This window comes from Cyrtonyx montezumae, unplaced genomic scaffold, assembly GCF_038088225.1.
Source record: "Cyrtonyx montezumae isolate F1298 unplaced genomic scaffold, pur_monq_1.0 scaffold_13, whole genome shotgun sequence".
In the NCBI taxonomy this organism is placed as follows: domain Eukaryota; kingdom Metazoa; phylum Chordata; class Aves; order Galliformes; family Odontophoridae; genus Cyrtonyx; species Cyrtonyx montezumae.
Genome location: NW_027071859.1, coordinates 3,157,575 through 3,171,646, shown reverse-complemented (window position 1 = coordinate 3,171,646; position 14,072 = coordinate 3,157,575). Strand labels below are relative to the sequence as shown.

General features: G+C 45.5%; 1 protein-coding gene across 1 annotated transcript in view; it reads left to right on the top strand.

The window, feature by feature from the left end:
* The window catches only part of PKHD1 (PKHD1 ciliary IPT domain containing fibrocystin/polyductin), a 219,744-nt gene that overhangs the window by 65,195 nt on the left and 140,477 nt on the right, over positions 1 to 14,072 (top strand). The window contains 1 exon segment of the mRNA XM_065731064.1: positions 6,360 to 6,510. Within this exon segment, the coding sequence (XP_065587136.1) occupies positions 6,360 to 6,510 (151 nt within the window).

The window sequence follows — 14,072 nt, the reverse complement described above, 5'->3', positions numbered from 1 at the left end:
TCCCACCTCGTTGGCCCAGGTCAATTTTTTGTGTGTAAACAGATTTATCCTGTAATGGTTGGAAAGAGAATGGGTCATTCATCAGTCCCGTAGAGAACACGTCCAGCCAGATTCTTCTCTTCTTGTGCTCGTGCAGCTCAGCAGAAGTCAGAAAGGCTCCTGGAGGACTGCTAAAATTAAGGGGAAAAAAAGGAAGAAAATAATTCTTTTGTTGTAGTTCAGAGCTCAGACTGTCTCATTAAGAAATGAAGGTACTAGGCAATGCATCGCATGTCTAGCCACCTGCCCAGCCCTAATCCATTTAGTATTAATGAAGGAGCTCCTATGTAGATTTCTTGGGCAGGGTAACATCACCTGCATTTTAGAACTAGTATAAAGGATAGCAAAATTAAGTAGCGACATGTAATAAAGGCAGTCATGAAAAAAAATAATCTTTTGGCCCTGGAAGAGCTCAGGGTGGTTAAGGTCAATGTCAGTTCTACCATAATTCATAAGGCAGTGAGCTCATTGTGGCAGAAATAATCATTGTTTTCCTACTGTCCAGTTCTTCAGATAACTTTCCTTTCTTTTGACTTTTCATATGTGTACAGCTACTTAGTGAGTTGTGACTTGAACGCAACAATTCCTAGGTTGTAGGTTTTATTTTTAATATTATTTAGTTCTGAATTATTGGAAGAAGATGATTCAAGTATCTGCCAACCTTTGTTGAGCAGTTTGGCTACCAACGTCTGCTCACTTGGGTTAGCTATAGGTGGTCTCTGCTGTGGCACAGTTTGGAGGGGAACTTCCTTTCACATCTCTGGATTTCATTAATTATATTCTTCATTTGTTTACCAACACAATTTGTACACACATCTGAAAGCCACCACCCCATTACTCTTTTTCCAAAGTGGCATCAGGGCCTGTCTTAACATTGGCACTTGGGGAAGAAGAACATGGGTGGTTACTCCACGTTGTTCTCATTATATCATCACTCAGAATTGAACTAAGTGAGGAATTTCTCAAGTTCAGGAAATTGCTGAGTTCCTGGGAGCCACGAGACTGCCGTTCTTTGAAAGAAAGACCGAGCAAACAAGAGAAGTCAAAATACGCTCCCCTTTCTGCCAAGTTCTTCTTTCAAAAGAATTTCCAATTGCAATCTGATTAAAGCATGTAGAAATGATAGAAGAGAACGTGGTGCTTTTGCTAAGAGAATTGAGGTGGACCGTCCGTTGCAAACTTTTCCAGAAGGGCTCCTTCCATTTCCTTCCCTTCCCTCAATTCCAGTTTTGAAACCTCCTTGGAAATTCCTCAAGCAGTGGAAAAAACTGGAGGACCCTAATGAAATGCACATGAATCAAATGCCTTTAGGGACTGCTGATAACACTGTAAGATCCACTAGACAACTTTGGCTTCTCTACGTTACAGAGCAGGCTGCTTTAATACTCAGAGGCAACTTCTCTCCTGCAGTGGGGCAAGTGAGCCCCTGCAAAACGTGTTAACTGTTGATCTATTTGTTGCTTTTCCATTGTGAAAACTGACCTTTTATGGAACAGGAGAGAAATTGCCTGAAGTACGGAGGGGTTCGCAGTGTTCTGGTTTGCAACTCTTCCCTGTAAGGTGGTAGAGCTTTTCGTTACACTCTTGTAACGAGAATTAAGTTGTACCCTCCATCTTGGGAATGCTTGGAGAAGTCTTGGGATCTTCCTCGTTCCCTGTTAGCCTTGAACATCTTCAGTTTGTCTATTCTTTGATTTCATGGCACAGTCATCTGAATTCATTTTGGTGTGAGCGCATAAATACATGTAAGTGTGTACGAAATAAGGTGTTGCTCTGTGCTGCTCAAGTGTTGGGTTTATTTTTGTTTGTTTCACAATGTAAGGTGCGTGCTGCACTCACTGGAACAACCCTAATCCTCCTTTCCCATGAAGTTCCATGTACGCTTTCATTCTTGCTTTCAGCAAACTACATATGCTGACTGCAATGAAAAGATGGCAGAAGTCATCTTTTAGATTTTGATTTATACCAACATAAGGGCACTACTCACACTGACTGATGTTATGCATGCAGGAGATACGGAAGAGAAGAATAAGAGTATCCTATCGTGCTTGTCTCAGGGATACTGACTGTGCAGTGGTAGACCTACCTACACCAACAGGAATTCTGTGTCTTTTCAGTTGTGGTGAACATTTCTTGGTTAATTTGGCCTTGGGTTAGAGTTTCCAAAAGCAGACGAGGCAGGAGTCTTGCCAAGAGGCAAGCTCAACTTATTTGGGCATCAGGAAGCACCTTGTATGCTGATTCTACTGACTGTAGCAAATATGCATTTGCATCTCTTTCAAGCATGTGTAGGAAGGAGGAGTCTCCGCCAATTTGTCTGTTTTAATTATAGATGTTCTATCCACCTTCCTAATTGCTCCTTCATTAAGAAGTAGCTTGTTGTTTCTTGTTTCCCTAGGAGCTAAAAATAATCAACTTTTGTTTGTTTCTGTAAATATATATATATATATTTGCCCTTGAGGACGTAATTATTTCTATTGTTGCTTGAAGATGATGGCCAATACAGGAGGAATAATTAGAGCAGATGGCTGAAAATACTTCCCCTGTAAAAGATATCTAGGGTAATAAAATACCTCCCCTTCTCTTTTGTCTCCTCCAAATATATGCTTTTTCTTTCCTTCAGGTAGGCGGGGGTTGCGTGGAGCTGTAAATCTTTTCCTGTTGTATTAAACTGAGCAGCTGTCAAGAGTTCACAGCCCGGAAAGTGAGCTCCCCATATCCATCACTGAAATTACAGTGTTTTCAAATGTGGCATGGAGTCCTGGGTCTGCGGGGTGGGGAAAAATTCACACTGTACTCCATCACTTCAAATGTTAACCTTGTCTCTCTGTGGTGACTGAGGACAGGAACACTTGCTCTCCATACGTGCTGGCTAAATGGCAATCTGTCAGCACCAAGGAAAATGGTGCCCTATGTGTGTCAGTCTGTCAAAAGTTCGAAACCTTTGGTTGTCAGTGGCTGTACACAGCAGGAAGGATGCTGGGGATGGAACTGATGGTGATCTCAGTGCTAGAGTAGTGTCTGTGCTCTGTGCTTTAGTGGATGTGTCTAGAGGAAGGGAAGAAACTGGCTACCAAAGCTGGGGAAACTGACCTGACCTCAGGTTGCTCTCTGTGTTAGGTAATGATAGGCTGGGACCAGAAAATGAGAGCATGGAGCACAGCCGCAAGCAAAATCTGTGCTGCTTACCTCAACCGTTGCTTTGAGGTTTGGTTTTAAAGTTTCTGCTTCTTTTTCTGATCAGTGGATGCAGCTCTGTGTACTTTTTAACAGTCCTTGTATTGTGGCTTTACTTAACTGGACAAATTGAAATGTCACCACAAATTGAGATCAAGTGAGCTATGTTTTCTACCTAAACAGGAGTTTCTCAGCCTTTTAAATCCCAAACATTAACTTGTGTTTTGGTGGAGGGGGGTTAAAGCTCACCAGCTGCTGTGTTGCGCTGGCAGAGTGATTGTAATTCACAACAGTTCAGATCAAAAACTGCAGGTATGGTGACTTATGGTCCCTCCCATTTGTGACTTGTTTGCCAGCCCGTGTGGGAATGCAAACGTATCGCTGTTCTTTATTCATTTTTTGCAGTTGTTGCTGCTGTCTGTGGGCCCTGGTAGTCACAGGATGCTCCGAGCTCGTGTCCCCAGTGGCTGATGTACAGCAACCTGGGGCTGTCTGACAGCAGCAGCAGCCAACAACAGAAAGTGGAAGGGAAATTTGCCTTGGAATGGAAAGAACGAGGTGCAGGGGGGAAGAAGAGGATAGCGTGCTGAATTGCAAGGAGCCTGTGCATTGTGCATCTTTTATTTTATGCTACTGAAATATTATTTTATCATTGCATGCTTCATTAATGGTTTGGGAGCTCTGATGGGAAGGGAGCTATTTTGCAAGCTTGGTTATCTACTGAGTTAATAACATCAGCTGCACTGGATGCAAAATATAAAGGGTTACCAGAGCGAGTTTCCTATGGAAAGCAAATACGAGGGCACATCCTTCAAAATTCTGGAGTCCAGTTTAAAAGTTCGGTTTGTATTCTCCATAAGTCCTTGGGACAAGCACCAGAAGAGTCTCCTGCCTCAGTCTATCCACTGATTTTAATGAACCCTGCAGGAATACGGCAGCTTTGGGGTCTCGCTGAAAAAAACTGATCCTGAACCTAAGTGAACGTGAACTGGCTCTCTGGGGTTGGGAACCAGCATGGGGCCTGGCACTTGAGCACAGCCTTTACCCATTAGCTGAGAACTTCTTCAAGACATCGTGTGTCACCCCAAACAAATCATTTACCTCTGAATGCAGGACAGGAGCTGCATGCAGCTGAGGTTTGTGCATCTAGACCTTTCTGTGCCTTGTTGGTGGTCTGTTGTGGGGGCTTCAGCTTTTCTGACATGCAGCATCAGCACTGTTCTGGCAACAGTGTGAGGGAAGCTTTAAGGCAGGATATATTTCTCTCCTGTCCCAGGCTGAGATGGAGTGTGAAACCACCACCTCGATGCCACAGCCAGCTCCGGCCTCATCATTCAGAGCTTGTCTCGTTCCAGTTCCTCTTTCTCCCGTCCTGGCTTTCTGTCTCCCTGCCATTTGTCATGCTTCATGCTGCAAGCCAAAAAAGCACAGGAGGAAAGTGCCCACTGCTGGCCACAGACAGGCAGCTTTCCTGGCTCTGCAGGTTCCTTGTGCTTCATTCAGCTAACACGTGGGATGGGCACTCAGCCATCACCCCGGCGCTTGCAGCTGCTGCTGCCCTTCAGTCTTCTACATAAGTGTTTAAATAACCATAGGTTGGATGCTGAGTGCCAGGCAGGGGGAAAGGGTGTCTGCAGGACAGCGTGAGTCACAGCCTGTCCCGTGCTGATGGCAGGGCAGCTGGATGAGACAGGCATGATAACTGAGGAGGATCCCCAAGATTACATGGAGGAAAACTAGCTAGGACAGACCAGGGTGTGAATTTCCAGAGCTGTGAGTCTGCTTGATAAGGAACGTGCAATTAGTCTTGTGTATTTCAGTTTGCATCATTTTACTATGGGCTGCTTAATAGAACCTGGACTAGATGATCTTAGAGGCCTTTTCCAACCACAACAACTCTGTGATCCGTGTTCTTCCAATCTTTGCTCTCTCCAGTAATACAAGGACAGCACAAATGCTTATAAATATCTCTTAGTGCTGTTCATCTATTTACATAAAACAATAAAAAAATGAGAAATCACTTGACAGATACACACAGATGATATGCATGGCAGCAGACTAAGCCAGGCCATCTTCTCACTGGGTAACTTTTGTTATGGTCCAAATTGAAGGACAGAGATTTTTATGACTTCAACCGAATTATTTCCTTTCAGGAACAGAAAGTCACGTGTCATCTTTGTGTAAGTTGGTGGTACATGGACTGCTTCTCACTGTGAACTTACGTCTCACCTAAATAGTGGAGAATCTGTTTTCATTATTTTTATATCTTTTCTGAGTCCTAAGTTGGCTGACCGTATTTAGTTCACACGGTTTAAAGCATTTCTGTACCTTGAGATGACTTGGATATATGAGCTACCAGTGTTTATGTCAGAGAGTATTAGAATCTGATGGATATACGATCTTCTATGAAGTGACAGCAAAAATGTAGCAAGAATAACTTTAACACTGAGGTTATATATAGATAATGTAGGAGGACCTAGAATATTTCAGCTAGAAATGGAAACTGTCTTTGAAAACAAACAACACTCTTGTAAGACAGCTACCAAACAGGTTACTAAGTTCAAAGTGCTAGCAAGAATAATAACTTGGTGTATTCCTCAGGCCATTGTTCTTCTGTTAGTGCTAACTGGGGGTCAGCGAGACCTGGACAGGATGGAAAGTTGGGCAGAGAGGAACCAGATGAGGTTTAACAAGAGCAAGTGTGGAGTCTTGCACCTAGGGAGGAATAACTGCATGGACCAGTACAGGCTGGGGGATGAGCTCTGCAGAGGGACCTGGGTGTCCCAGTGGATGACAGGTTGGACATGAGCAGTGCGCACTGGTGGCCAAGAAGGACAATGGGATCTTGGGGTGCATTAAGAAGAGTGTGGCCAGCAGGTCAAGGGAGGTGACTCTCCCCCTCTGCTCTGCCCTGGTGAGGCCTCACCTGGAGCATTGTGTCCAGTTCTGGGCTCCCTGGTACAAAACAGACTCCTGGAAAGAGTCCAGCAGAGGGCTACAAAGATGATAGAGGGCACGGAACGCCTCCCTGAGGATAACAGCCTGGGCTGGGAGCTGCTTTGGCACGGGGTTGGACGAAGACAAAACCCTCGGGACGGGGAGGGGATCCGGCCCTGACTCTGTGTCCTTGTGTTTTTCCCCAGCCCTCCCTGCAGCTGTGCGGCCGCTGGGCCGAGGCCTCCAGCTGGCCCGCCGGCCTCCCGCCGCAAGATGGCGCTAACGTCACGGTGGAAGCGGGCGCGACGCTGCTGCTGGGCTCCGCCACCGCCGCGCTGCACCTGCTGCACCTCAGAGGTCCGAGCCCGGGCTGGGTGTGTGGGATGGGGCGGGAGGGGGAGCGTGGGGGTGTGTGTGGGGGGGGTGGGGGGGGGCAGGTTGTGGTAGGATAGGGGGAAACGGGTTTGAGCTTAAAAAGAGGGGTGATTTAGGCTAGGCGTAAGGGGAGAAGTTCTTATGGTAAGGGAGGTGAAGCGCTGGCACAGGTTGCACGGAGCGGCGGTGGTGCCCTGTCCCTGCAGACAGCCGTGGTCAGGGCGGTGAGCACTGATGGAGCTGTGGGTGTCCCTTCTCACTGCATGCAATGGGACATATGGCCTTGAAGGGTCCCTTCAAGGAACAATCCCACGCGTCAGTACAGACGGCAAGGAGCAGTGCTTGAGAGCAGCCCTGCAGAGAAGGACGTGGGAGTCCTGATGGATGAAAAACTTAACGTGAGCCAGCAGTGTGCTCTTGCAGCTTGGAAAGCAAATGGTATCTTGGGGTGGCCAGCAGGGACAAGAAGGGGATTGTCCCTCTCTACTCTGCTCTTGTGGGGCCCTGTCTGGAGTACTGCGTCAGGTCTGGAGCCCCCAGGACAAGAAAAACAGGGAGCAGACGGAGAGAGTCCAGAGGAGGGGCACAAAGATACTCAGAGGGCTGGAGCACCTTCCCATCTATAAGGATGGGACCAGGGAGCTGGGCTGGAGAAAAGAAGGCTGCAGGCTGACCACATTGCAGCCTTTCAGTACCCTAAGGAGCCTACAAACAGGAGGGGAGTCAGCTCTTTGAAAGGGTTGATAACAGCAGGACGAGGAGAAATGGTTTTGAGTTGAGGGAGGGAAGATTTAGGTCGGACGTCAGGAGGATGAGAGTGGTGAGATACTGGAATGGGCTGGAATGGTTGTGGATGATCCGTCCCTGGAGGTGTTCAAGGCCAGATTGGATGGGGCCCTGGGCAACCTGGTCTAGTACGAAATGGGGAGGTTGGTGGCCCTGCCTGTGGCAGGGGGTTGGAGATTCAAGAACCTTGAGGTCCCTGCTACCTTGGACTAGTTTTCATTGAGATGGTGGTGGGCAACATGTATCTGGCAGTTAAATTTGGTTGTTATTTTGAGAGATTGTTCTACAGCGACAAATCTTCCCGGGTTTTATTATTATTGTGTGAGTATTTGCAGTGAAGTTAGAATTTGATCAGCCCAGAGTTTCAAGGTGTCACTCTTGCTGAAAGCAAAGAAACAGGAGCACAAACAACTATAGTAAGGATTTGTGATTGAAAAAATCAGAAACATTTAGTGTGATTTTTTTCCTTCTCTGCCCCCATTGAAGATGATAAATCTTGGTGTTGCAGGGTGCTTCTTAACCCCAGTGTTATTATGATGTAAAGTTGAAGATATGGGTCAGAGCTCAGATTTTTTGAGACTTCTGTCTGCATATCTGCATAGGAATTTGGGAGCTCATCTTCTGCCTTCTTTAAGAAGTGGGGCACAGTCTTGTAGCAGAAGCCCTTTGAGCTTTGTGCCTACTTGAAGGCAGATTTATCTTTGAGGTAGGACTGGTGAAGCCTTGTTTAGACGTGGGGTTAAGATATGCTGAGGTCTACTTGGTGTGAGTCCAGTCTGGAGTCATCTTTCCTTTCTTTAAGTTGCCCAGCTCTGGGGAGTTATTTAGGCTCCTGTATTGATCTAGAGAAACACACATCACCAAAGACATGCTCATCTTAGGTATTATAGATACCCATCTTAAGAAGGATCTCAGTTAGGTGATCCCCTTAGAGTAACAGCTACTGAGTCTCTGAACTTGTCAAATAATTGCCAAGTTTCCCCAGCTGCAAAGTGGGCATGACAATAAACCCCAAGCCTGCAGGCGGCTGTGGAAGCACACTTTGATTGAAGCCTGAGCTGAAGTGTTTTTGTAGTTGGAGTTTGAGAATGGGATTAAATTGTACTTCTGCTCCCTTTGGCTTTCTTGACTCAGCACCAGGCTGCCTGTGTGCTCAACTTGAAACAGACTTCATGGAAGAAAAAAACCCTATAAAGATACTGAGTCTGCTCTTCTACAAAGACACTGTTGTACCCTCACGTCCAGGTGCCGTATCCAGCAAACCCAACCCATATCTGTAGGCATATTGTGATCCTGACCTCATGAGTATGGTAACATGGTAACCTAGGACAGATGGAAATTTCCCTTACGCAGAGCTTCCACTGGAGCAGCTCGTTTGTGGGTTAATGCCTCAGATATATTTTTGCCTTTGTCTGAATTTTCAGTACTGAATAGAACAGCTTTGAGGGAATTCTGGAAAAGCAACCTGTTCTCCTTCCAGGGATTGCTTGGGGGTGAATTTTGGAGTGACACTGCAGGTATGTTCTGGTGGGGTTTCTCAGGCATTGAACAGTCCATTAGTTTTGCAGTGGCAGCCTTGAGTTGGCCACTCTTGCAGGAAAAAGGGAAAATATTACTTTGATCGTTCATAGAACAGTTTGAGTTGGAAGGGACCCTTAAGGGGGCATCTGGTCCCACTCCCTGCAGTGAGCAGGGACAGCCACAGCTCCATCAGTGCTCACAGACAGCCCTGTCCAACCTGTCCTTGGCTGTCTGCAGGCATTGCTGCATGCAGTCCTGCTGAAAACAGCAATGGCAGTTCACCCCTGATAAAAACACAATAAGGAAACTGAGACTTAGCAAATCCCATAGATACTCATGGTGTTGTCAATTGTCTGATCTTAAACCCATATCCCAAAAGAACACTTGTCCATGGATCTTTCACACTAAATGCAGGCTGGGCTAGAACAGGTGCTTCTTTTAGATGTGTGGAGGAAAGGCATCTAAATAGTGATTTTCCTTGACTATTTTCTAGGTTTTGATGCTATTAGCAAAAAGCATCAAGTATTAGCCAGTACATCTGCATACGTATGTGTCAGATGAGGAGTGCTTCACTGGTTCTTCACTGTCACTGCTGAGTATGAATTCACTGAAAGGTGGAATAAGCTTTTTCTTCCCTTTTTCTGTCCTTAAACTGATTTTAAAATCCCTTGTCCGCAGCCAAGGTTAGAAAATATTTTCACTGTGGTATTTTCTCTGCCATTTACTCTACCCATTTGGTATATGCACTGTGATAGTTTTTGCAGGCAGTTTCTAGTTCATATTTTCTTTTTTTAATCAGGCAGAGACATTACAATTAAAATACCGTAAAAGCGATTCTGGCAGTATTGCAATAAGCATGTTTTTTAATTAAAGAAAGAACATGGGATGTACAAATAGTACCAGCTAATGGGAAATTTCATCCAATGTATTTTTTAATTGAGATTTAGAAGGAAGAATAGTCAGCCCTGTTTCTCCCTGTCACTGTGATGTTTTTCTATGCTCTTACGGTGAGGTGCACCAAATCTTTAAGAAATGTGGTCTCGGCACCTTGAGGTCTCTCCTGTTTTGATGGAAAAACAATAATGAAAGGCATTATTTCTTTAGTATGTTGGTGTCATTTTAGCAGGAATTCAGTATTAGTCATTAGAATTCAAGTCACAGAGATGGATGTTCCTAGAGAAAGGATTTTAAGGCCCATCATCTGTAGTAACTTGGTGGGTTTTTTCGTTCCTTCTCGGCTGTAAACCCTGCTTTGTGTTTGGCTACAGGCTGCAGGTCTTCCTTTCCCATTGTGTTTAGGATGGGATTATAGACAGCATGCACCCCAGACTCCCAGGGCTCGTGCTTGTTGATGAAATGGATTTGTTGCATCTTCAGTATCTCCTGAGATTCCTCCAAGGTGTTGCAGGAGGAGCGGATTGGAGAAATTGTTCTGGGCATGCTGATCTGAAAGCAATTCTCTGGCACGGGAAGAGGGAACGTGTCCCTGTTGGAGCATAAGATGGAAAAAGGGCCCCTGCATCCAGGTGCTCATCAAACCCCAATGACAGTAGCCACGTCTTCCCATTAGTAGGCCCATCCTCATACACCCATATATGGTACAGAAATTCAGTCTGTGCAGCCACGTGACAGAGGTCCAAGCCTTTTTAAAGCCTTTTTAAAGCTTTTGAATGCAAGTAAATATGTTCAAAGGTGTAAGCTTGTATAATAAGCCCATAGGTTCAGTAATGCGTTGCAGAACATTGCGTGAAGATTTCAACACTGATGTATCCCCTCTTCTGATGGCTTAACAAACTATGCATTGGGATAGCTTTTCTGTAAGAACAGCCTCCCACCAAGAAGTACAAGTTCAAGTCAGTGATATGTTTAAATGTAAGTGCCAGGAATTAGCTTGAGATAACTGTGAAGGGGAATAGCAAATGGAAATGCTCTGGTCTGAAGGTCACCCAGATAGACCATAATAATAATAATAATTCTGCTGTCCGGAATTGTTCGTTCCCTGGTGTCCCTCTCTTTTGCTGGAGATGAAGTTGTTAACAGAGGTCCATCACCTGTAGACTTGAAATAAGAGCCTAAGGACCTACTTTTTCATGGCACCTCTTGGCATGATGCTGACCTGGCAGCTCGGAACCATAGTTTCACCAAGATTGGAATAGATCTCCAAGATCACCCAGTCCAGCCATCCACCTCCCACCAGTACTTCCCCACTAACCTGTGTCCCTTAGTGGTGCCACATTTCTTGGACACCTCCAGGGAAGGTGCCTCCACCAGCTCCCTGGGCAGCCCATTCCAGCACTCGGCCACTCCTTTGGAGAAGAAATTCTTCCTGACATCCAACCTGAACCTCCCCTGGCACTTCCTTCATTAGATCCCGGATGTTGGACTGTGATACGTGTCAAAGCATGTCCAGGAGTCCTCACGCTTCTTACCCACCAGGTTAGATTTCCCTCTGCAGATTCACTGGCACTTCCGAGGCAGCAGATGCCATCTGGCTGTGAGACAGTGAGCCAGAAAACTCAGATGTGTCAGGCTTGGGAGATGGTTTCTGTCTGAGAGTAGTCAAGCAGCTGCTGGTTCCTCACTCAGGGACAGATGAAGGCCTCCATCCATCAAAATGCTGCAGTAGGAGTTTATCTTTTTAGCATTATTGACATTCTGGTGGAAATACATAGCTCCTTTGGACCTGTGCCTGTGAATCATGAGAGCAAAGGATGTATGGGAGGGATGGGAACGTATGTGGTGAGATTTGGCCTTGTGGTTCAGGCAGCCCTTGGGATGGAGCCAGTAGAACAAACTTCTCCTTCACGTCTCGCTCGGCACTGGTCCAGCCTGCACTAAACTTTTATGGCTCATCCAAATGTCATGTGAGCCCGTCAACAGGTCCATGAAGTGATCAATTGTTCCCACTGAAGGCTGCTCTATTTCTCTTCCCATACAGAGGAGGATCTTTGTTTTTGGTTTTATTTTTTTTCCTGGCAACCAGGCTCCACCGGACACACCCTGGGAGCCCAAGGATGAGCAGGAAGCCAGCACATTGCAGCCTTGTTGTGCAGGATCAGTTGTTGCAGCACAGATCCCAGGGCACCAGCAGTTGCCTCCTGCTGTTTGCCACTCAGGGTTGCTTACCAGAGCTGTAACTGGTGAGCTTAAGCCTGTCTTATGGAAGAGTCTATTGCTTCGTCATGTGAAACATTGGCTGAAGAAACAAGGGAGAGTGGAAATACTGGTTATACACAGCTGTGGTGTGCCCCCAGCACAACCAGAACACTCTTCCTTGCGCATTGACCCTCAGGGTGATGGGAGGGAGTAGTGCTCTTGAGGAGACGGTCTTTCAGCCACCAGATCCTCCTCCACAGGGGACAGACTTTCTGTTCATTGGAGGGATGTGACACACCATCGTTATTTTCCTGATGCCTTCCATTATTGATTTAAAACGAATCTCTGGAGGCTCTCCAGCACCTTCCTTAACAATTTGCTTGCTTTAAAGCTTTGCTGCAGACGCTGTGATTGCAAATGCTGAGGTGTCACCTCGAAAGATAATGGTAAAGAAGCCCAACCTCCATGTAGAGCTGCCTTTTGGAGTGGGGACCTTGCTTCCCATTGAGCTCAGCAAATCCTCAGAGCACTCTGACACTCAGCCAAAATAATAATGAGAAAATCAACATCTCTCTTATGCGCCATGAAAGAAGAAGGATTTCTTTTTCATGAAATTTTTGGGAAGGGTTATAAACCCCTATGTCTGAAAGCATGAGTCGATCTCTGTGTCACAGAGGCAAGGAGAAGCTTTGCACAGTAACCCTCAGAAGACATATCTCTGTGGATGCCATTGTGTGAGCCAGCTGGGGCTGCATGACCAAGCCAAGTGGAGATGCATGAACTTTCCACTTGCTACCGTTTTCTTGTGCCCTCTGCCATTGCCCAGTGAGTTCAGAAGATAAATCTCTCTTCATACAACCGTTAGTATGCTGGTGTAGCACTTATTCACGACAGATTACAAAGCTCCCCCTATTATTATTACTATTATTATTATTATTGTATTACTATTTTTTATTGTTTGGCCTCGCTGTTTGTCCCTTCCTCTGAGGCTGCCTCTGGTCTTTTCCTTGATTTTCTTCTCTTCTTCTTTTGAGTAAGGACAGATAAAGAAAGATTTCTTTTCCAGGCGGAGAGGTGGAGGCTAATTGCTGGGTTAATTGAGAAGAATGGTGCTTCTGATGTTCTCACAAAGTATCGAATAACCCCAGCAGATTCCGCCCCCCTCTCCCTCACTCCACCTAAAGAGACCCATTGACTTTGCACATTACTGTACAGAAGTGATTATGGGTTTAATTGTATTTATTTTGCTTGGTGGGGAGGCCATCATAACAGTAGTTGATTGATTTTTATAAAATCACCCTCAAGGTCATATGTAGGACTTTGCTTTCCCGTGCAGCCATAACAAACAATTTGAGGGTCACAGCCAAAGGCTCAGCTGAGCAATATTCTTGCTTTCTGCTTTCAGGGTAGGGGTCAAGTGCAATAAAAGAAGGAAGCATAACTTTTATTTTCTTTTAAAAAAGGGGAAGACAATCTTGTAAAGCAGCAGCTGTATATTTATTTTGACCCGATGAAAAGCAAGGAAATATGGAGAGCTGAGTGTTGGAAGGACCGTGTGTAAATTTTTGACACAGGTATTTGTAAGATTGGCCGGAGTTTATTTTACACTTGGACTTGTTTTAATGACTAAATGAATCCCTGCTAACGCTTTCTTTTCCTTTGTGTGATACTGCTTTTTTAAAAAGAAAATCTTCAGCAGTTGAATCTTTCTCTTGAGTATTTTTTTCCCCATGTAAGTGCCTTTTGCCTTTGTTCTGGGAGAATTCAGAAGCTTCGTGAATTGCTGAGGTACAGCTGCATTAAGTTGTGGCCATCAGCTGCAGCTGATGCACTTGGTTCCTGTGATTTCCTGTAATTCCTATGAACTGGATGTTGTGCTGAGGGACATGGTTTAGAGAGAGCTACACGGTTGGACTGGATGATCTTGTAGGTCTTTTCCAACCTTGGTGGTTCTGTTAGTCTGTGATAACATTGGGATTGGACTGCTGCTACTAAGGGAAAGCCAAAGCATCCCATACAGCAGATGTCTTTTGGAGCCCTCAGATCTTTACATCGTTGCCGAGCGTGCTTAGGATTGTCATTGCACTTAGGGACAGAGAATCTCAAGAGCCAGACAACAACTCTCACCTTGATGTCCAGTT